This window comes from Sitophilus oryzae, unplaced genomic scaffold (assembly GCF_002938485.1).
Source record: "Sitophilus oryzae breed Bouriz unplaced genomic scaffold, Soryzae_2.0 scaffold_1018_pilon_pilon, whole genome shotgun sequence".
NCBI lineage: Eukaryota > Metazoa > Arthropoda > Insecta > Coleoptera > Curculionidae > Sitophilus > Sitophilus oryzae.
The window spans coordinates 1,908,639-1,933,675 of record NW_022145636.1 but is presented as its reverse complement, the minus strand read 5'-3'; the positions used below and the strand labels follow the sequence as shown (position 1 = coordinate 1,933,675).

The 25,037-nt window shown below is 30.4% G+C and overlaps 2 protein-coding genes across 2 annotated transcripts in view; both read right to left on the bottom strand.

The window, feature by feature from the left end:
- Positions 1-2,561: 2,561 nt before the first annotated feature.
- On the bottom strand, positions 2,562-6,458 carry LOC115875074. Its single transcript, XM_030890434.1, has 3 exons — positions 6,410-6,458; positions 4,380-6,237; positions 2,562-2,889 (listed from the first exon to the last, which is right to left on the bottom strand). The coding sequence occupies exons 1-3, from the start codon at positions 6,425-6,427 to the stop codon at positions 2,615-2,617; spliced, it is 2,151 nt and encodes a 716-aa protein (XP_030746294.1). The 5' UTR covers positions 6,428-6,458; the 3' UTR covers positions 2,562-2,614.
- Positions 6,459-13,586: 7,128 nt separating this feature from the next.
- Positions 13,587-25,037, bottom strand: part of LOC115875067 — a 34,838-nt gene continuing 23,387 nt past the window's right edge. Inside the window, exons 3-9 of the mRNA XM_030890420.1 lie at positions 23,975-24,128; positions 19,279-19,487; positions 17,547-17,737; positions 17,202-17,486; positions 16,992-17,142; positions 15,086-15,249; positions 13,587-14,395 (exon numbers count right to left, since the gene is read on the bottom strand). Coding sequence (XP_030746280.1) covers positions 14,165-14,395; positions 15,086-15,249; positions 16,992-17,142; positions 17,202-17,486; positions 17,547-17,737; positions 19,279-19,487; positions 23,975-24,128 — 1,385 coding nt within the window. The 3' untranslated portion in view covers positions 13,587-14,164. The remainder of the gene's footprint in view (positions 14,396-15,085; positions 15,250-16,991; positions 17,143-17,201; positions 17,487-17,546; positions 17,738-19,278; positions 19,488-23,974; positions 24,129-25,037) is intronic.

Genomic DNA, 25,037 nt, shown 5'->3' with positions numbered 1-25,037 from the left:
TGATAAAAATTTACTGTGGAAAATGCCATATTATTATAAAACCGCGAATAGCTGCAAAACCGTTAAAAATTTTGAAATACTCTAAACACAAAGAATGTTCGTTTTTTAATTTTCCATTTATTAAAAAAATAATATGCAGGATGTTTCTTTTAAAAAAATCAAAGAAAATTTATTTTATATTTTAGAAAGTTTGGCGTAGAATTTTGAACATCCTGTATGATTGAAGATTAGGATATTTATAGCAAAGTAAGTACAGACCATCCTACCAGTAAATACGTAATACCGTTTTGATTTCAGGACATTTCTTGTATTTTTAATACTGTTTTTAAGAAAGGCTGAAATATATATATACAGGGTTGTTCACCACATACGACACGGAGTATTGTAGCTAAACGATTATATCTTTACAAATTGTAAGTTTGGGGTTCGTTGAAGGACTATTAGAGCTACAATCTAAAAATATTTTTACAAGATACAGAGTGTCCCAAATAAAAAAAAAATATCAAAGTTGTATTTTTTTAAATGGAACACCCTGTATATTATTACATTTTTAGTTTCTACGATTAAAATAAAGGTAAATTTGATTAAGGTTTATTATACTTAAACCTTACCGTTTTTGAAATATTTTCAATTATGTGAAATTGCAGTAAAAATTTTAAAGCTTCATTTCTCCAAGGGTATCAATGTTTTTAATACTAAATATTTAATGAAGTTTATTTATTGATCAGTTATTGTGTTGCAATAATAAAAATAATACTACCTTATACAGAGTGTCTAAAAATTTATTTTAAATAATTATTAGCGTCAAACGGCAATAACTTCTTTAATTTAAATGGAATGCCCTGTATATTTTAGGAGAATCAGATGCACAATTAAATTGTCTATCAAATTGTATTATACCATTTTTTACCTATCCCTTCAAGTTTTCGTAGAAAATGCATTTTCTTTTACTTTAGACCTTATTTATCAATATATCCATGGAATATTGACATTTTAGATTGTTTTTAAAGCAACAAATGTACAAAATGTACAGACTAGTAATATTATCGTTTTTAGCAAAACGATAATATTACTAAACCATTTGTATGCAAAAAGAAAACTATTTAAATCTTTATAAAAGAGTATACCATTAATTAAATATAACACCATTATTTCCGCCCATATACTAATTAATTACATACTTAATTGTGTTCGTTAATAAATTATTATAAATAAATATGGATTTGAGTCAGAAATCAATATAATAATAAGTTATCAAATTAAGTCTCTGTTGTTATAAATAAGCATTTATTAAAATATGAAATATCATTTTTAAGGTGTTACTTTTTATCACACTGTCTAATGCCCATACAAAATTCAGTTTTTTAGTATTTGGAGCAATTATTATTAATCAACGCAAACAGTCAGTTAATGTAGTTTGAATACTGGAATCATATTAATTGATCCTCTTTAACAAATATTTAAACACTTTTTTTTTATTTTTCAATGAAATAAACGAATTATATCGACAATATTACTATCTGTACTCTTTAAAAATTTGGTACATCTTTAAAAATAATCTAAAATGTCAATAGTCCATGGGTATATTGATAAATAAGTTCTAAATTACAAGAAAATGCATTTTCTACGGAAACTTAAACAGATAGGTAAAAAATGGTATAATATAATTTGATAGACAATTAAATTGTGCATCTGATTCTCGTAAAATATACAGTCTATTTAAATTAAACAAGTTATTACCGTTTGAAGCTAATAATTATTTAAAATAAATTTTTAGACACTCTGTATAAGGTAGTATTATTTTTATTATTGCAACACAATAACTGATCAGTAAATAAACCAGTAAATATTTAGTATTAAAAACTTTGATACCCTTGGAGAAATGAAGCCTTAAAATTTTTACTGCAATTTCACAAAATTGAAAATATTTCAAAAACGGTAAGGTTTAAGTATAATAAACCTTAATCAAATTTACCTTTATTTTAATCGTAGAAACTAAAAATGTAATAATATACAGGGTGTTCCATTTAAAAAAATACAACTTTGATATTTTTTACTTATTTGGGACACTCTGTATCTTGTAAAATTATTTTTAAATTGTACCTCTAATAGTCCTTCATCGAACCCAAAACTTACAATTTGTAAAAATCTCATCGTTTAGCTACAATACTCCGTGTCGTATGTGGTGAACAACACTGTATATATGTTTTTTAATTATTTATCTATAACTCTGAAACTATTAAAATATATTTAATCAGATCTTAGGATTATGCAAAATGATCAAAAAGGAAGCCAAAAATGCAATAAAATGCAGGGTGTTCCATTTAAGAAAAATCATCCCGATCCACTCACACTTTTTTGAGCCACCCTGTAGAAGATAAAATATTTTCCTGTGATACATTCTAGTACCTACTTGAGGTATGCACTTAAACAAAATTTCTAACTTTTTTATTATAGAAGCTACAGATGCCCGATAGTTTTACCGGACCCGGTATAATTTAATACATAATAAAATAATGAAAAAATCTGGAAAACTTTTGCATTAAATCTAGAGACTGTTAAAAAACATAAACAAGAGCTATTTACAATCAGTTCAATAGAAAAAATTAACTATTTACTCCATGTATTCCATTTCTTCCTCTTTGAATCTCTTCGTCCGGGCTCCATATCTTCTTTTAGAGCTATTTTCTTCTTCTCCGTCGTCTTCTCCAAGGATCTCTACATTTCTGACAGGCGATTTCCTGTATTGAGGTGTCGTGGCTGTTGCTAGAGGCTGTGAATCGCTGTCTTCCTCAATAGGGAGGGCTGGATTCATGGCTAACTGTAGCATCCTCAAAAGAAGCATTTCCCTGACTTCTACAGGCAGGTATTCTTCTGTTTGTGATTGTTCTGGAACAAAAAAGGAACAAGTTAATGCATGTAATATTATCATAGTATTAAACTAATACTATATTGTTTTATTAGAAGTAAAAATGATGGTTTCTCTGGCGAGACTGTCACAAGAAAAGTCATTTTTAGTCCGAATAGAACATGCTGTTTTTTTCAAACGACACAAATAATTTTTTAAACAACTTCCAATTATTTAAATAAATTCCGTATATTAGAAACTATCTCCAAAGCTTAAAATCGCTTATTTTAATGTATTGTCACTGAAAAATAAGTATATACAGGGCGATTAAAAATTACGTATAATTATTTCTCCCTTATTCCAAATAGAACACCCATAATTTATACCATAAATCAACACAGCTTTTATTCAATTTTATGTTTATTGAACACCTTGTACAGTGTTTTTTTTTCAACATGATATGATATTTTTTATTTTGCGAAAGCTTTAAATCTTAAAAAATTAATATAAAAAAAAACTAGTACATTTCTTAAACATCCAAGTACAACATAATACAAATTTCGAATAAAAATGTATTTCTCTATTTTCCCTGTATATTTTGAAGATATCATGAACCTTTTTAGAATACTGTGTCACCCTGAATATAGAAATATACAGTATGTCTCCGGAGTGTCTTTACTAGAAGATTTTTTTTATTATCGACATTTTGAAAAAAATGCATTCTTCATAAAAACTTTTGCTTGGTCTAACCCTCCCCTCCCCCCCTGTTTATAGTTTTCTAAATATCCATACAGTTTTAGCGAAAATTAAAAAAAAATTGAAAATGTAGTTGGATTTCTTCCAAGTCCTAAAAATTTAATTAATATAATTTCGATTTCATTCTTTGATAGATCGCTATAATTAATTTTGAATAATGTCATATTTTTTGATGTTGTTAAAATGTCACATTTTTCGATAACTATTATCACCCTTTCCGTAGCATTGAACTAGATTAAAACTACACACACAAATATACTACACACACGAAATTATACTACACACACAAACGTGAACTACCACTTCTGTGGTAGTTCAGGCGTTTTGATTTTTAGGACTAGAAAAAAAATCAACTACATTTTCATTTTTTTTTAATTTTCTCTAAAACGGTATGGAAATTTAGAAAATTATAAACGAGATTAACCATTTTAGAACAAGCAATATTTTTTATGAAGAATACATTTTTCTCAAAATGTCAATAATAAAGAAGTTTTTTTCTTTTTGTAAAGACAATCCGAGGACATACTGTATACCATACAGTATCGTTAATACATTCATTTGTAGCATTTTCTTAAAAAACTACAGAAATAACTTTATTTAAAAAAAAGCTACTAAATATATATTTTAAACAATATTTAATAAAAAAAATCTTAAGTGTTTTGCTAAAACTTTTAGAAATTTAAGAATTATTTCTTACTATACACATTTTACATGAATTCTAATATTAAGTGAATCTAGAACAAAATAAAACTAGTAAAAATAATCTAGAACTGACCTTGTTTGTATACAGGGGCATGTACAGGACTCTGAGCTCTCCCAATCCTTGTCAAAGTATACGGCCTCTCGTACCTCACAGCCGGCCTGTGAGGCAAATTATTCTCACCGTCCCTACCATCTTGCACTCTCTGATAAGCATACCTCACCATGGACTCTTGAGGATTAGGAGATGCCACTCTTTGAACGTAGTAAGCTTGAGGTGTTGGTTGAGGATGCACTATTTGAGGCTGCAATCTCGCATGAGTCAGCGCACTGATCCGTTCCAGTTGTTTCTGCCTTACTATCAGCTGATTCAGCAACTTCTGGAAGTCCCTGGTACTCACAGGAGGTTGGATTCGATCAATATCGTTATCAATATCGTTATTGACGTATCTAACAGGTAAAACTGGAATATGTCGTACTGGAACTGGAGTAACAGGCACTGGTAAAGGATATGGAGTTGGTACACTTGCTGGCATATCTCTAATATACCCATTTTCATCCACCTGAACTGGCAAAGGCCTCAAAGGAGGTGGTTGAACCCTCCTTACATTCTGTTTCTCAATTTCAACAACATTTTGAGGCTGCTGATAACTATGGTACTGCCTCCTAGCTTCCTGTACCTCCTGCATGTTCTCTACAGGTATTATACGACCTTGGAGTTGACTCAGAGGCACCAAAATGGCCCCTCGTTGGAAAGGATGACGTACAGCTACCAGAGGTTCAGGAGAATCACCTCCGTTTGGAGGAATCTGCACTACAGGAGTTACTGTGGGAGATCCAGTAGTCGTGGAAGCTTCTTCAGTAGAAGGAGCATATTCTGTGCTTCTTGATTCGATTTGTTGTAGGTTTTCTCTTTGGTAGTTAGCTACGTAGCTGACAGTGGGTCTGGAAATTGCCACAGGGCTTGAAGTGGTGCTGGAAATGACTGGAAACACTCTAGTTGAGCGTGAGGTAGTAAAAAGAGGTCTTGGAGTAACACTGGCATCGTTATTATACACATCAACCATATCACCATCTCCTAGAGATTGTTTTACGTTAAAAATATGCTCGTTTGGGTTAAAACCAGTTTGTCTGGGTTCATGAGGTAGCTGTCTCCGCAGAATATTATTTCTAACATCGGAAACATCTTCATTTACTGGTTTCTCGAGCTCAAACTTCTTGTTAATCAAACTTTTCAACACCGGAAGTTCTGTAGGCTTCTCTGAACTGACCTCAGGTCGAATAAGTTGACCTTCTGATGATTTAAGTAAAGAATTCTTTAAGGCTAGTGACGTAGAAGGTCTTTGGAGCAAAACTCTAGGTGAAGCTGATGAGTATATTATTGTGCTTGGTTTAGAGGTTGTCTTAAGTGCTTCGATATTGTTGTAATTTGGTCTGCGTGTAGTACTGCTAGCTCTTCGCCTTGCTATGCTTTGAATGACACTTTCTGTGGTCGTTGATGATGTTTGGTCTGTAGAAGTAGACACTGTAGGCCTTCTGGTAGATGATGTAATATAATTCTCTTTGTTTTTGTCTTGCGAAAGAGGTTGATGTTTAGAAAACACTTCACTGGCATTGTTTGAACTATACGAAACTCTTTTAACTTTACCTTCATCATCAACGAAACCATAAGTACCTTTAATATTCCCCAGTACATCTCTGCTTTCAATTTTAAAAGAACCATCATCAGCTTCGTATCCAATGGTATACGATCCATCAGGATTAACTTTTTTGATCCTTTTCACAATTTCTAACGTTCCATCTTTAGTTTCTGATTGCACTAGTTCTTCTGTTTCTTCCCTAGGGGTTGTTGAAGTTGGTTCAGTTTTAAGTTCTTTTTCGGTAGTACTGCTACATGTTTGAAGCACTGATATTAAGAAGAGAATAAGAAAAATCTGAAAGAAAATGAATTAGTGTTAAAGAGGTCGTGATTGGGTAGTACTAGATCGTGAAATAACACAGGTGAAGAATATTTATGTATATAAGGATGTCTTAAAGGTCAAAAATCAATTACAAAGTCAACTAAATGTGCGTGTATATATTTTTTAGTGATAAGGTACCACTCACCTGCTTTTTGTAAAGCATCTTAGCACGATGTCATCTGAAGAACGGTCTATCAAACTAACTCGTGCACCATGCGGGATCCCTATATAACCTGGGGTACTTCTTCAGGGATCGCTCGAGTGGGGAAAGTACCGTCTTGTGGTACTACCGTCGATCTACGCGTATCAGAGCTTTTACGCTCTTTGTTATGATTTTTTTCTTGTTTACTTTTCCTTTTTATTGCTCGAAAAAATTGCTGCATTGTTGTGGGGTATAATCAAAAAAAATATAAGTAGGTTATAAAAAATATTTGGGTTTATTTTGATTTATGTGTTGATGCATTTTTAATTTAAATATTTGATTTTGATTATATTTATACAAGGTGTTTTATATTTTCTACCATATTCAAGAGTATGTTGACTTATAGAATAAAAAATAAGGTTTACCGTATCAAATTTTTTTTGTCATTTCCTGTTTCACCGGAAATGACTACAACTTTTGATTTTTGAATGGCACAATTTTTTTCATTATTCGATAGAAAATGACACTCTCTGAATAGAATGGCATATCATATGTCAACTTTTGACGTTTTTGCTTAAAACAAAGGAGCTTTGGAAAAATAGATTTGATCGTCTAATGCTTTTAGTGTCTTATCCTGGCTGCGGTTAAAATATGCCCAAATCATATTTTTAATTACATCTCAATTTTTTCAAATGGAACAAGGGTGGCTCATTAGCATATTTGGCAAAATCATTTTTTTACGAATTATTTGGTACCACATACTTGGTATTTCGAGTCAAATTGTCGTTATGAACCGCATGTTACAATTTCAAATAAACCAAATGTCAAAAGTTGACATGCGAAAATGTCAAAAGTTGACATATGATATGTTATTCTATTCAGAGTGTCAGTTTCTATCGAATAAAGTAAAAAAATACCGAGGGCGCCATTTAAAAATCAATAGTTATAGTAATTTCCGGTGAAACAGGAAGTGACCAAAAACAACTGAATACGTCAATCAATCCTAATTTGTGTCATATACTAGCATACCAAATCTCGTGTTTTTATCTGAAAAAATAAAAAAGTTATAGGGGATGAACCACTTTTGAGACGCACCCGGTATATAACTTTAGATTCAAAAAAATCTAAAGTACAAAAAATAAATAATAAAAAGAATTTCTAGAAACTAAACTTTCAGGAAGAATTTATAGAAATATAATTGAAAGATCTTGAGATGCTTGCATTTTAAGTGAAAGCCAAGTGCAACAGTGAGAGGCACCATCCTGTACGATAACCACAGGTATTCTTCAATAATTATCTATGAAATAATAGGAAACATATACGATTTTATTTGAAGTATCTCGGTTTTACGCAATTGGCGCAATTCAATTAAGAGAATCCATTTTGGTGCACGCGTTTTTCTATAACCTTCAGTCAAATTAAACAAATTCATTTAAAAAACAGCGATAATTTCGAAACTGCTTAATAGCAGGTACTGCCTAATAGTTCTTGGGCCATTTCTCACGCTCTATCTTTAATGGAGATCTTGCTTACTTGCTACTGTACAATAATTCACAGAAAGAATAGTTTAATAATCATAATAAGTGTCCATTTGTTTCAACAAATAGCTCGAATTATAAGAGTTGTGGATTTAATGCGATTTAAAGTGGTCCAAATATATGTTAATTTGTTTAAATTGGACTTAGTTTTATAAAAAATTTATATTAATTATTTTACAAATTAAACATATTTTCTGTTTGTAGTTAAAGATATAAAATATATCACGTTATTGACGTGTTTTTGGATTTTTTGAAAAAAAAATACCCTGGCCGTTACGCCTTGCGGAACGTTTTCGATGGGCCACCCTGTATATCTCTAAAAACGTGATATATTTTATATCTTTAACTACAAAGAGAAAAAAATGTTTATTTTATAAAATAATTAATATATTTTTTTATAATAGCTAAGCCCAATTTAAACAAATTAACATGTTGACGAATTCGAGCTATTTGTTGAAACAACTGGACACTTATTATAATTATTAAACTATTCTTTCTTATCTTGTCATTTTAATTTAATATTTTTTTATTAATATAAATTCAAATTCTCTCAAAATACTATTCATTCTTCTCTCCATGTATCAAACAGGAAATTAATAATAATAAAAAATGTTTCTCCTGTATAATGTTTTCATATTTCGAACATATTAGACAAGTCAAAAATTTCACCGAGACAATCCTATTTTCTTTTCGTTTTCATGTATGTTTTGATAGGTTCTCAAGGAAACGGTATTGTTACGATTACAGAGGACTCTTTTCTGCATACGCAGCACACCTCATTATGTCGTAACAATATCAGTTCTTTAATTAATAGTTTCTTAATTAAAGATGGCATTTCTCACGGACATATATGGCGCATATAGTGCTTGGCGTGTATATTTTTCATATAGTTTCTAAAATAATATAGAATTACGTAACAATATTTAAAGAAATAGCTTATAAGAGAATAAAAAATATTACTGTAGGCGTTGGAAAAGACATTTCAGTTGGTAGAAGTTTTTTTTGTAATGAACAGAAGAGAGATTACGATATTTTCAAATATATATTATGGTATTTTTATTGTCATAAGAGTCTATTAACCTATTACGCTGTACTATAACCTATACCCCAAGCACGTGATTAAGGCTTGACTAAGGTTTGTAGAGCTTCAGCATTTGCCATAAAATAGCCAGCAATTTGTTACAAAACCATATAAATTATATATTACTGTTAGTGATACAAAGAATCTGAAAAAAATCTGTCATTTTTCTTCTGTTTAATAGAATCTAACATGGCTTCCTCTGTCAATTCCATCACCTTTAAATTCCTAATGAGCTTACATTCACTATGAGAATGTTCACTATGAACGGAGGGATGTCTCACTGTGATTAATTACATGTACATTTTCTTGGCAGTCATTGGCAGTCGCTTGGTAGTAAAATGATATTTTGGCAGTACTTGTACATTTTTTACGTAAGTGCAAGTGAAAAGTATGTTTTCTCCAGTCTCTGTTTTAGTGATTTTTTTACTATTCTAGAGATTTATCATAGTTTTGTGGCCAGTTTTGTAGACAATGACAATATAGACGATGTTCAGTGCGCCTTAAAGTCTGTCAAAAAAACAATCTACTTTTCAATTTAAAAAAAACAAACATCAAATGCCACCGTCATAGAATGTCTGGCTGAAGAAACTATAACAATCTGTCATAAATATATATTTCAGTAATCGAATATACTGTATATGGAGAGAGACAGTAAACCAACATGATAAAATGGTGAATGAGTATTTTGATTTTTTAAAATATAATAAAAATAGATGGTTTTATATTTTTAATCTCACATAATTTGATTTTTTTCTGAATAGGTTTAATAAGTTAAAGATATATTTTAATGTAAATACTATGTATATACTAAAGTTAGAGTATTAACAGAGGATATAATATTATGTAGAATTTATTTCAATTGACAAAATGGTGACTGACAATATATAATAATATATAAAATTAGGAAAAGTAAAATACGATATTTTTACTCATTCTTTTGAACACTATTCTATATAAAACTCATACAAGATTTATATTATTATAAGGATATTGATTTTGTCACAATACCCTATGCTCGAAAAAAAAGACGTCCTGGTGGCTTGGAAATGACGATCGATGACATTTCCAATATAATTATACATACGAAATAACAGTGATGTATATTTTTAAGCCATCTCTAGCCGATTTTTTCTTCGATCGTATGGTAGATCAATAAGTTTTGAATAAAATACAATTAACTTAAAGCAAACAAGCCATTAAAATGTTAAAAATATTTCTAAAAGCATATTGACAGTATTTTTTGGCCAAAAAATATAGAAGCAATTATACCTTTTTTAATTGTTTTAAAACAGCCTCTAACAGCCATTCTGTATAATATAAAGCTCCGATATATAAATGTTTTGTTTAAACTTAATAAAAATGCCAACAGATTTAATTTCAAAATGTTATAACTATTTATTTCAGATTACAAAACGAATGTTCTTTTTATTATATTACAATAGTTTTATATACCATAAACCGTTATCCTGGCATATAGAAATGTCATATTAGGACACATAAAGTCATCATAAAGTTGCCAATAGAGATGAAATAAATAATAATAATATTAAACAAAGAGGTTACTTTTTGATGTGACTGTTGATGTCTCCAAAGATTTTTCAATATTTCCAAGTTTCGTTACAAAAATCATTAAGATATGGTAATTATAAAAAATAACAGTTATTTTTACTGTTTTCCTGCTAGAATAATGCACTATTTATTAATATAAAATACTTTTTTGTATAAATTTAGTCCTCAATCATATTTTAGGACATGTTTCATTATTATGTTTTTAAATTTGTTTTTTAAATGACATTTTTTTAATTTCAAAATATGTAGAAAAATAGACTTATTTTTATTAATAATATAAAAAAAACACCAAATGCTTTCGAATATTTCTATTTATTTAAAACACAAGTTTTACAACAGACTAATAATATAAACAATATAACCTAGAACTTAAAACTAACAATTTTATCATCGTATCGCAATAGTTTTATATATACAGCTCACCTGGCAATAAGAATCGTTGTATAAAAATATAATAAATAAAAAATACAATAATATATAAGATAGATCTAGATTGAAGGAAAGAAAAAAAGGAAACAAGCTAACACAAATAATATAATACTTATTTGATAAAAATAAAAGCATAAAAAAAATTGAATTCAAAAGGAATTCATGTCATTAGATAATCTGAGATAGTATAAGGGGTGTATTTCAAAAGATCGTCTCTATAGCTTTTTTATTTCTTCAGATAAAAAATCAAAATTTGGTATGTTAGTGACATAAATCATGATTGTTTGACGTATTCAATTATTTTCGTTCACTTTCTGTTTTACTAAAAATAACTATAACTTTTGATTTTTTAATGGTACTCCATATTTTTTACTTGATTTGATAAAATATGACCTTCTGAATAGATTGACACGTCAGATTGACGTCATTTTCTATTAAGTAAAGTAAAAATACCGAGGGTACCTTTTAAAAATCAAAAGTTGTAGTCATTTCCGGTGAAACAGGAAGTGACCGAGAGTAACTGAATACGTCAATCTATCTTGATTTATGTTATACATTAACATACCTAATCACTTTTGAAAAACACCCGGTATAGTAACAAATAAAGTTCACAATAAGAAAATGAAACAAAAAGGTTACTTTTCTATACGGCTGTTGATGTCTCCAACGGTTTAATTCAATTTTAAATTTCCCTAATGTTATATGTCGCTTTCAAACTCCATAAATAATTAATTGTTTATTAAAATATAACATTTTTTCATATTAATTGGTTGAGAGTGATGTTATTATAGATTTTTTGTTCGTAATTCATGAAATTATTGTATATTTCTTAAAAACTGGCTTACTTATATTAATTTAATACCAGTAATACTATTATTCGTTAAAACAAAATACTTTTTCGTACAAATTCGTTTCCCAGTCGTTAGAGACTGACCTCAGCAATAATTACCATTATATCATGATGACTGGCGCTACGAGACGTCAAGACTTATTCTAGTTTCCTTGTAAGGTCAAGTAAAAGGGTGGAGCCGCTTGGTTCGGCCTTGAAAGAAGCACAAACACAACAACAACATTAAAAGAATGGTAAGAAGTACGAATTCCGCGAATAATGTGCAGTTGGATTGTTCATAGAAGGAAAATTGAGTGATTTTCCCACTGTCTAGCATTAAATTTAATTAATCTGACTGTGGGTTATAAAGTTTATAAGGTCTAATGTTGCAATTCGTTGAGAAATACTCTGTATACGTACGTAAAGGATTTAGGTATTAAGTTAAATAAATTATAGCTTAGAAATCGTAGCAGATAAGCGTGATTTATATTTAAGCAGGTTATAAATACTAATTTAAGATTTTAGGATATTAATTTTGTAGGAAAAGGTTAACTAAAATACACGGTGTCGCATAAAAGAGTGTATAGGGTGAATGAAAGGAAACACCCTTTTCTATAAGACGAAAACTAATGTCGGTGTCTGGAGCTCAATTTTTATCAAAAACATGATGGTAAAAACCGCACATCGATATCTGTTAACGTTTCGAAGTTACGGGGTGTTTTTCAAAAATGTGCATTTTTAACAAATCGCTGTAACTTTTTTGCCATGAAACATTTCGTATTTTTATGAAAACACTTTCGAAGCACCTTTTTACGTAGAATTTAATGGTTTAAGTATAATTTTTTTATAATTAATAATTCAAGAGTTATTCACGGAAAACTTGATTTTTTATTTGGGACACCCTGTATATTTTTAATTAACTGAAAATAACTTAAAATTACCTTTTCAAAAATATAGCATACTTGATATTTTGTTATAGTCTCGGTTATAGTCCTCTTCGAAATACAGAATTCTTAAAATTTCACCACTTTTAACTAGTAGGCTTTGAACCCCTTATTGATGATCAGTCCCTAATGGAACTCGAAAACATATTTTTCACCGCCTCAGAACGTTGAAGTTATCAGGAAAATTTTGTAGCCAATTTCGAGAATAATTGAATAGCTAACCAAAATCCCAGCCGTTGGCTGTCGAGGCCGCCGGACTTAGTGCCTATGGATTTTTATCTTTAAATTGTCGTATAATCTAGACAAGAATTAAAAGTACTTAGCGGTTTTGCGAGAGTATCTTTCACCCCCGAATTAATGAATTCCGCGAGAAATTTCCAAAAACGGTCCCGTCTGTCCATAACAGAAGACGGTCGATATGTCGAACACCTGTAGCAAAATATCATGTCTTGGTTTGCTATTTATTTTTATTGTTATTAGATATAGTTTAAATGTGTTCATGTTGGTTAAATATATTTTAAATTGTTATAAAATTCTGCATCTCTCATAGCAAATATATTTTCGTTTTAATTGATGCTCACAGCTAGAATTTCTTTTGCATTACAGCCGGTGCCGTTCAAAGCCTACTTATTTAAAGGCGAATTTTTATATACTCTATATCTCGAAGAGGAATCGAGCAAGATATCAAGTGTGTTATATTTTTGGAAAGGTAATTTTAAATTATTTTCAATAAATTAAAAATATACATGGTGTCCCATATAAAAAATCAAATTTTCAGTATTTGATAACTCTTAAAGTATTAATTTTAAAAACTTACATTAAATTATTATTATACACTAATATTTTTTATAAATATTAATAAACTTCACAAAATGACACTACTTGAGCGCCAAAAGTTAAACCGTAATCAACTGAGACATGAATCAACTCATTTAAATTATAAACATTAAATTTAAAAAAAAACATTATTTCTCAATGAGTTGCAGCTTTATAAACTTATTATTAAATATTGCAACATTTCTTTTATTTCAATAACAAACATAGTATTGCGTGATAATAAAAAATATATTTCCTGATTTACATTTAATATTTTTTAAGACCTTTTCAATTCAACATTACGCGCGGTTCAAGCCTTATAAATAATCTAACCCACGTTAAAATAGAATATCAAGAGTAAATCTAAAAAAAATCACTCCGATTCAAATGCTCGATAGCTTCGAACAGTACCGCTCATTACGTAACAACAATGGGCGTGGTACTACATATATACATAATCTTTCGGTCATACTTTCACTATTTTTCCTTTTTGAGAGGTCACTATTTGTTCCAGCTGCCCACCAGTTAAAGTTCAAAAGGTAATATCACTCTTTAAAACTGAATATTGTGACCCCTCAAGAAAGCGTCTATTTGACTTGCCCCCAAGGCTCCTGTTTGGTCTACGGACGGTTGAATATAGTACACCGAAGCAGGTTTGACGATTTGCTTGGATGTTGAAGCTGAAGCTTGCTCTCTAGCTTTTTGTTGCTGAGCGTACAGTTGAGCTGAGTTTTGGAACAACAACCCCGATTGCTGAGACTGGTATACAGCCTGTGGATTCACCTAGAGTCACAAATTTCTATGATTTTGAGAGAGAAACATCAAAACAAAAGAATCATGCAGAAATATCGATGATGGAGAGGTTTTTTTAGATGAATTTGAGGAAGAAAGTACTTTTTTAGTCGAAAACATTCATTAAACACCAAAAGAACTAAAAGGAAGTGATGAAAAAAACATAAAAAGTGCATAAGATGGTATATCAAGACATAGTGATATTATTTTTGTTATTTACAAACATATAATGATATTTTTGCTGAGTTACATTAATTTCAAGGAGTTCAAGGATTTAAGGCCCATGCAACGAAATCATGCAAGAAAAAACGATGAAATATACCATATCTTAGATGATAACAAGAAAAAACTAACAATTTCAAAAGAAAAAGGAACCAAAACATCAGGAATAAGTCACAAAAACGATGAAGATGAAGTTAGTCAACGATATCCTAATACATTTATTTACAAATCGATTAAAGACGTGCAAAAATGATATACAAAAAGTCATGTTATTACTAAGATTATTTACAAAATTTAGTGTTATATAAATGATGATAACTCTGATTTGTTAGTCTTCAACATTGCTTTCTTTACAAAATGGCGCATAAATGATATAAATACGTGAAGATTTGATTAAATTAGCTAAAGAAAAACAGAAATCTATTCTTCTGGATGGACATCATACACGTCATAACCCACCTGCGCAAGTTGGTGCCTGTAAAGCGGGCTTTGCTGTTGGATTTGTTGTAAATTCAATGCTGGCCTTTGGGTTGGTTGGTGCACGTAGGGCTGTATCCTTTGGTTGAGGGTAAAATCACCTTGGGATTGAGGTAAAGTTTGGTAAAGTTGGTTCTTGTATTGACCTAGACCATATTAAGATTAATTACTATTTTCATCGTAAAATTTAAGTATGATTTTGTATAAGTAGAGATATAATTTTTGTATAAGTAATTTTGTAAAATAATATCATTTTTTTTTCAAACTTTACAAAAGTATTAATTTTTGCGACGTGATTGACAATGTATAAAAGTAATTTTAACGCCTAAGCCAAAAAGTACGAAAATATATTATTAAACATGTATTAAACTGACTACTTCGTTGTTCCCAAGTGTTCCAATTCCACATACTTTAGACTACTTGAAGGAATTACTGAACGCAAATGGTCTCGACAACAAAACTGTGAGTGAATATATTGAGCTTACATCGTTATGTATGAAACAAAATTGTTTTCAATTTAATAACAACTTTTTTGAACAGCGGGAAGGTACAGCAATGAGTAATCCATTGTCTCCATTTTTGGCTAATTTATTCATGAGCAGGTTTGAAGTGGAGGCTAAGAATCAGTTTGAGTATTTTCCAAGAGTATGGTTTAGGTATGTGGATGATATTTTTGCTGTTTTTGCCACACATCCAGACACCATAGATAATTTTATTTCTAAGTTAAATAATCGTTTTCCTTCCATTAAATTTACCCATAAAATTGAGAACAACGACAGATTACCATTTCTAGATGTATTAGTTATTAGAAACACTAATAATTGCCTGGAATTTGATATCTATAGGAAAAATACGACCACACGCAGATATATTCCTAATGAATCACATCATAGTGTTGAACATAAAATGGCTAGTTTAAATTTCTTAGTTCATAGATTACTTAGTTTCCCACTTTCCAACGACAGATATGAAATAGAAAGAGATTACATTAGGAATGTAGCTGAGTGTAATGAATATTCTCCTTCACTAGTTGATAAATTAATTAGAAAACGTAGGTATAGGTTAATGATTTCTGAAAATTCGACTTTTCAAGTGGAGAAAGATACGTCTAAATATTTTTCGATACCGTTTGATAGATCCCGTGGTCTAAAAGGAATTTTTAAGAATGTCAATTATAAACTTGTGTATAGTGCTAATAATAAATTACAACAATTATTAGGTAATCCAAAAGATAAAACACCTCCACTGGAAAGGTCGGGTATTTATGAAATTTCTTGTAAAGATTGTAATCAGAAATATGTTGGGCAAACTAGAAGATCAATATTAACTAGATTTAAAGAACATTTAGCTCAGATAAGATACGGTATACCGGATAATTCTTGCGTTGCCGAACATATTGTTGATAAAGAACATTGTATAGATCTTAATAATTTAAAATTAATTAAACAAGTCTCAAATTACAGGCAATTAGATGCATATGAAAGCATCAGAATTAATAAATGTAAAGATAGTATGAACAGAGTCAACGGTCCAATTCCTTCAAGTTCTTTGTTCCTACTACTTTAGTGGCGGAAATCTGTTACGCTCAGTGGGCTCTGACTCGGTTGGCTAGATTTTGCCACGCCCACTCGGTGCCCACTGGGCGAGTATATAAACGCTCAACTTGTAGATTGTACTTTAGTTTATAATCATCTGCTGATGATGCTAACATGGTTAGCGAAACGCGCGTCCAGTGTAAAAGTAAAAGTGTTTTGGTGTATTGTGGTGATTTAGTGTTTTTATTTTGCTGTTTTTATTATAGTGTTTTTATTATTTGGAAAAAATCGAAATAAAAATGAAATTTCTACACCCTCTATCTCCAAAACTTAAGACACTAAAGATATTTTACCTGTTGCAGGATCATAAATTAACGCAGAACTGTATATTTGCCCTACAGAACCAGCCTCTTTAGCTCCTGTTGTTTTTGTTAAAGAACTTGGTGTAGGTGACACCAAATTGTTCTCCTGCTGGAACCTTTGGAATTCTGCATCAAAATCAATCTAAAAACAAACATATTTAGCATAATATATCTTTAAAAAACGTCAAAATATCAACGTACTCCTTTACTAGGTGCTGGTGAAGCTGTCAAAGGCTTGGGAGTATACAACAAAGCCGGTCTGGGTGTTACAGCGACTTGTAACAATTGTGGCTTGAAGGTGGTTGCTGGTAGTTGAGTTCTGGTAGCTATAGTAGGTGAGACAGCTTGTAGTTGTGGTCTAACAGGCTGGGTAGGTTGTCTGTAATAAGCAGAAGCTGGAGTACTTGAAGGAATGTACTGTGGTCGTTGGTAGGTTTGTTGAGAAGGTTCTTGCTGGATATATTGAGGTCTGCTGATGTATTGAGGCTAAAAAATTACAAATATTTTTTTAAATTTTATAATTTAAGAGGTTTAAGTTAAGCGTACACTGGGTGTAGGTCTCAATAACTGTTCAGGTTCGGGTTGTTCGTCTTCTTCTTGAGCGTAGTTATTCTGGTACAAAGTCACAGGTTTAGGGGCTGGGGTACTAATTGGTCTGGCAATTGGACGTGGGATTGGTCGAATTGGTCTGGTTGGGTAGTTGGCAGGAAGATTTTCTTCTTCGGCACTTTCAGGTTCTGAAAGATCCAATAAAAATGGTTTAGTAATTTTTATATTTTATTTAAAAAATATTAGGCTCAAGACTTAAAACAGAATTAACTACACTTACCAACCAGATGAAAGAGATCGGTAACGTCATTACGGCATTTCGTAAATTACTGCATATTCTTTTCAGTAAATGTCATTGTCATTTGATTTGGGGTTATAATTTTATTGACGGACCTCGATCAATGTCAAAATTAAAATTTTATTGTTGCTGTAAAAGAAAATTCAATTTTTTTATTGCAAAAATGCCTCAGAGATTGAACCAAAATAAATAAGCCTTCATTGCTAAGCTTATAAATTATTTTCTCGAGAAAGAGACGCTGGTAGGTTAAGTTAGGTTCCTCCAGTTCAACAGAACTTGGTGAATAAGGGTGTTTCCATCGGTGTGGGTTTTAAACTGATTTCTTTTTCCTCCCTATACTACGTTTTCCATCGTTTTTTTCTTCTATTATGAGCTGTATTTCTTCATATTCTGAGTTCCGCATTATGTGCCCAAGGTAGGAAGTCTTTTTGATTTTAATTGTTCCTGTTAAGTGTGCACGAGTTTTCATTCTGTTTAAAACTTCACAGTTTGTTGTTCTGGAGGTGTAACTTATCCTCAACATCCGACGATACATCCACATTTGAAATGCATTAACGCGTTTGATGTCTTCTTGTTTTAGCGTCCATGTTTCGCATCTATATTAAAGCAAGGGCCATATATAACATTTTAATGTTCTTAGCCTCGTTGGTATAGCTGTTCTCGGATGACATAAGAACTTCCGCATATTGAGGAAACCAGCCCTAGCTATTTCAATCCTTCTCTGATTTCCTTAGAGTAGTCTAGCTGGCTATTTAATTTTAATTTCCTGCCCAAGTAAATATATCTCTGCGTGGTCTCGACATGAACGCCGTTTATCATTATATCAGTGTTTGCATTGTCTTGCGGATGTCTGTTGAAAATCATAATTTTTGTCTTGACGGTGTTAATCTCTAGACTCATCCTGATACTTTCTTCTTTCAGTTTGTCCATTAGGGTTTGCAACTGGTCTTCGGATTCTGCTAATACCACGGTGTCGTCTGCGTATCTTATATTGTTTATAATCTTCCCATTTATTTTACCCCCTTGTGGACAATTTTGAAGAGATTTTCGGATTATATACTCGGCATAAACGTTAAACAATAATGGTGACAATATGCATCCCTGTCTAACACCTCTTTTTATGTCTATACGTATGTATATATGTGTTCCTTATAATGATAATATCTCTCTCATCTAAGCCTACTTCAGTGAGAACTTCTAGGTTAGCTTAGTTTAGTGTATTTATAAAAATGGCAGAAAAATATTCAGTTTTTAGATGAAAAATCAACATTGTCAATCCTAAATAACTCGGAAATTATTAATTTTCTGAAAAAATGTTTTAGAACATTTTTTACTTAGAATTCATCCCTTTATTGATTTTTGCAATTAAAATGGGTGATTTATTTTTCACCCCCGAGAAAGGGTGTAATAATAGTAAGATAAGCATTTTACCTGATTGATCATCCTCTTCTTTGGGAGCATTAGGGTCACAAGGGTTACCAGAAACATAGGTAAATTCCCTTTTATTCCCGTCAGGGTCTACATAACCGTACTTTCCTCTAACCACACAGTCGGTACCCCTTGTTTCTTCCTTAAACGAACCATCGGCAGCTTCGTAACCAAAAGTAAACGAGCCGTCGTCGTTTACTTTGTTATAGTTCCTGCAAAATACACACAAATTCCGTTTAATATTCTTCGGTAAGAGTACGATCTAATGACCCAGTTAGTACTACTGTGTAGTAAAAGTAAGACAGATTGCAGGTACACAGAATGCCCCTGGCTATACTTGCATTAGAAACAACTAGGAAAAGTAATTATTTTTTTTGTGCGTGGTACTTTAAAATTGCATTTGACAAAAACTATGATGTATGGTCAGAATCATTAAGACTAGACAAAAATCAATAAAAGTGTGTGTACCAGTCGTCATAGATGTCGAAGTTATTACCAAATCAAATTATTCATTTAATTAGTATTTCTTTGTGTAATACTCATAAACAAAGAAATAATGTAGATATTTTACAAGATGGTGCGAACAGTAATCCGGAAACATATTCTGTAGTTAAAAATAAGTAAAAAGATTCGTATACAGGGTTGTTCACGACATATGACACGGAGTATTATAGCTAAACGATGAGATTTTTACAAATTGTAAGTTTTGGGTTCGTTGAAGGACTATTAGAGCAACAATTTAAAAATATTTATACAAGATACAGAGTGTCCCAAATAAATAAAAAATATCAAAGTTGTATTTTTTTAAATGGAACACCCCGTATATTACTACATTTTTAGTTTCTACGATTAAAACAAAGGTAAATTTTATAAAGGTTTATTACACTTAAACCTTACCGTTTTTGAAATATTTTCAATTTTGTGAAATTGTAGTCAAAATTTTAGGGCTTCATTTCTCCAAGGGTATCAAAGGTATTAATACTAAATATTTACTGAAGTTTATTTATTGATCAGTTATTGTGTTGCAATAATAAAAATTATACTACCTTATACAGAGTGTCTAAAACTGTATTTTAAATAATTACTAGCTTTAAACGGCAATAACTTGTTTAATTTAAATGGAACACCCTGTATATTTTATGAGAATCAGATGCATAATTTAATTGTCTATCAAATTGTATTATACCATGTTTTACCTATCTCTTCAAGTTTCCGTAGAAAATGCATATTCTTGTAATTTAGAACTCATTTATCAATATACCCATGGAATACTGACATTTTAGATTATTTTTGATTTTTGAAAGATGTACCAATTTTTTAAAGAGTACAGGTATTAATATTGTTGATATAGTTTGTTTATTTCATTAAAAAATAAAATAAAAACTGTTTAAATATTTGTTAAAGAGGACCAATTAATATGATTCCAGTATTCAAACTACATTAATTTACTGTTTGCGTTGATTAATAATAATTGCTCCAAATACTAAAAAACTGAATTTTGTATGTGTATTAGACAGTGGGGTAAAAACTAACACCTTAAAAATGATATTTAATTTTTTGACAAATGCTTATTTATGACAACAGAGACATTCATTTTCACAACTTATTATTATATTGACTTCTGATTCAAATCCACATTTATTTAGAATATTTAGAATAATTTATTAACGAACATAATTAAGTATGTAATTAATTAGTATTTGGGCGGAAATAATGGTGGTATATTTAATTAATGGTATACTCTTTTATAAAGATTTAAATAATTTTCTTTGTGTATACAAATGGGCTAGTAATATTATCATTTTGCTAAAATCGATAATATTACTAGCCTGTATATTTTGTAGATTTGTTGCTTTAAAAACAATCTAAAATGTCAGAATTCCGTGGGTATGTTGATAAATGAGGTCTAAATTATAAGAAAATGAATTTTCTACGAAAACTTGAAGAGATAGATAAAAAGTGGTATAATACAATTTGACAGACAATTAAATTGTGCATCTGATTCTCCTAAAATATACAGGGCGTTCTATTTAAATTAAACAAGTTATTGCGGTTTAAATCTAGAAATAATTTAAAATAAATATTTATTTAACTGAAGTGATAAATTTGGGAACTTTTTATATTTTTAAATTTATCATAAATTTTTCTTCGAAAAAATGATGATATAGTCTGTGAAACGAATAACTTTGAATTTGACAGTTCCCGCGGGCTTTTCTAGTGTTAATTATGTTAGGTTAGCAACTTGCGGCCATGCTGACGCAATGCCGTCTCTAATAGAAGAGTCTCGGAGCGAGATTTATGACGTCACGCTAGTTAGATACTACTAATAATACTATACTACTAATAATACTAATATTCACACCACACACCACATAATGTTTACTGAAATTAATAAACTAATATAAACTTGTCAAAAGATGACCACATATTTTTTAAAATTATTATTCTTAACACTAAAACTATCTACTATTGACTATGGAGCTATTGACTATTGACTTCAGCCATGAATATTTTATATGTAATTTTTTGGATTATATTCGACACTATTTTTTTCATATGACACGACACTGATGAAGGCTATAATGTTAGCCGAAACGTTTTTTTTAACCAAATAAAAATAATAAAAAACCAAATGAAAACTTAATCAGCGTTTTTCCCGAACCTAAATCCCAAGAAAATCAAAAATTTTAGAATAATTTCACATATAAAATGACAGCGATCTTTATTTCATAGCCATCGCTGACGCATTTTTTTCTATGATAATGTATTATTTGCAAATATAATTTTTCGACCATTGATACCTGCAAAATATACATATAAATTTTGTGAATGTAAATAATAATACATCACTATTAGTAGATATTGAATATTTTTTGTTAAATTAGATCGATTTTAAAACACCAAAATTTAAAATATATTTTACATTTTACCCATTATCTTATGTACCTACTCATTATTTGTATATTGTAAAACATTTGCTGCATTTGTATGGTTCATAGTTTATTTGTCAAACTATTTAGTACTACAAATAGGTTTATTAACTGTATATTATGTATATTTTATGTAAACTGTATAATTTTTAAAATACAAACCAAAAATGCGAGGAATAATTATGTTTTCCATGTATTCTACAACATATTTATTAATCCGTAGTATCTAACTAGCGTGATGTCATAAATCTCGACGCACGCGTCGCCGCTGCAGCTCAGAAAATTTATTAAATTAAACAATGTAGTAGCTTAGACAATTTGCATTCTCTTATTAGTTATTGTTCAGGCAGATACCATTTTAAAAGTTGTAATTTTAATCAATAAATATTTTTAAAACTAATTTGGCTGTTCTAGTCATTTAACTCATGTTGTTAAAAAATAACGGTCAAAATTCAAAGTTACTCATTTTATAGACTATAAAACAGTTTCTGTTGAACTTTTGGCATAAAAACCTTTCAAATTTATGATTTCAGTCTAACAAAGTTTTAATTTATGTCAATGATGACAGTTATTGATAATTTTGATTCCATATATCTCAAGAACCATTACTCGCAGAGATTTTTACCAAGAGACCTTTTTTATGTAGAAAACGTTGTAAATGTATATTTTGTTACTCAATAGTTTTATACAGGTACGGACGAAAAGTTATTACTTTTCAAACCAGTGAAAATTTATGTAGGTGGCGCCCTCTATAAGTAGAAGTCATATTGACATCAAAATCAAATTTTCCATGTCAAAAAACTCCCAGGCACCAATTTTCATCCAAGTATTGACGTTACTTCAGAAATTACTCGGAAAAAATCGAAATAAAAATGAAACTTCTACACCCTGTATCTCCGAAACTAAGCACGTTAAGACATACATCTATACGAACCTTTTTACTTATTTTTATTTGTAGAATATGTTTCCGGAATACAGTTCGGACCACCCTGTATATTTTTTTATATGCATTGTGTCTAAAATTGAAATAAAAAATTCGTCAAAAAGGCAAAGTAAAAAAAGTATACATGTGGCAACATTGCGACGTACATTTGTCAAATATTTTGATGAAGTCCATGCAAAGTTTTATTGATTTTTCTATACAGGGTGATTCAGATTTTACTAGAATAACTTCAGGTATCGATAGAACTAACCGAAATAATGATAGTTTGTATTATAAATCATACTCCAAAAACGCTTCCGCTCGGAGTAAAATTGCGCTAAAATTTGAATTATTTTTCATATTGCGTGCTGCTAATTAAGTAACAATTTTCGAACGCAGCTGAGCTATGTCCGGAATTTTGTGGAATATCTCGAAAACTAAGCGACATATAAAAAAATGTAAGAACAAGAAAAGTTAGTAAAAAGACGGAAGGTATCAGTAAAAAATTCAAATTTATCCAGTGGCGTGCGACAATAAAGTTCGACAAGGTTCCGTGCAGTTGACACTCGCAAAAACAACACCCTGTATAGCAATTAATCCTGTTTTTTTCACACATATCAGCCACGTTGCCCTTAGTATTTAACCAAACACTTGCGTATTTAGATCCTCTGGCTTACGAGTAATAAAATAAAAACCGAAAAATAATTCAAATTTTAGCGCCATTTTACTCCAAGCGGAAGCGTTTTTGGAGTATGCATGGTTTATAATACAAACTATCATTATTTCGGTTAGTTCTATCGATACCTGAAGTTATTCTAGTAAAATCTGAATCACCCTGTATATTTACCTAATTGTTTGTACTGGTGGGGTCTTTGGTGATTCCTTGACTCGTTGAGCAGTCACTTGAGACCTGGGAGAGCCTCTTGATGAGTACTCCTGAGCACTTCTCGATGAAGCAGTGGGTTGGCCGTAGAGGCCATTGTATTGGTCAGCGGAAGACACTTAAAACAAAAAAAAGAAATTTTACTGCACTGTATGTTGAAATTGTGCAATCCGGTCTGTTTACATGCCATAGATTGTGTCATAAACTTAAACGCATTATTGCTATAATTATTTTCAAGGTGTTGATTTATTCTTGGTCAAGTCGTGTTATTGAACGTATTATTGAGTCATGCAGAGCAGAAATTTTAATTATAGGTGTACTTTTAATTGATTTACATATTCTCCATAAGTTCTTTCGGAATCAGTACTTCTTTTCAGTACTTATATTGACTTCTCAGTACATAAGTGTCCCAACTTCGACACATACAGGGTTGTTCACCACATACGACACGGAGTATTGTAGCTAAACGATTAGATTTTTACAAATTGTAAGTTTTGAATTCGTTGAAGTACTATTAGAGCTACAATTTAAAAATATTTTTACAAGATACAGAGTGGCCCAAATAAGTAAAAAATATTATAGTTGTATTTTGTTAAATGGAACATCCTCTATATTATTCTATTTTTGGATTCTACGGTTGAAATAAAGGTAAATTTCATTAAGGTTTATCACACTTAAACCTTACCATTTTTGAAATATTTTCAATTTTATGAAACTGGAGTAAAAATTTTAAGGTTTCATTTCTCCAAGGGTATCAAAGTTTTTAATACGAAATATTTACTGAAGATTATTTAGTAATCAGATATTGTGTTGCAATAATAAAAATTTTACTACCTTATACAGAGTGTCCAAAAATTTATATTAAATAATTACTAGCTTTAAAGAGCAATAACTTGTTTAATTTAAATGGAACACCCTATATATTTAGGTGAATCATATGCACAATTGATCAAATTTTATTATACCATTTTTTTACATATCTCGTCGAGTTTTCGTAGAAAATGCATTTTCTTATAATTTAGACCTC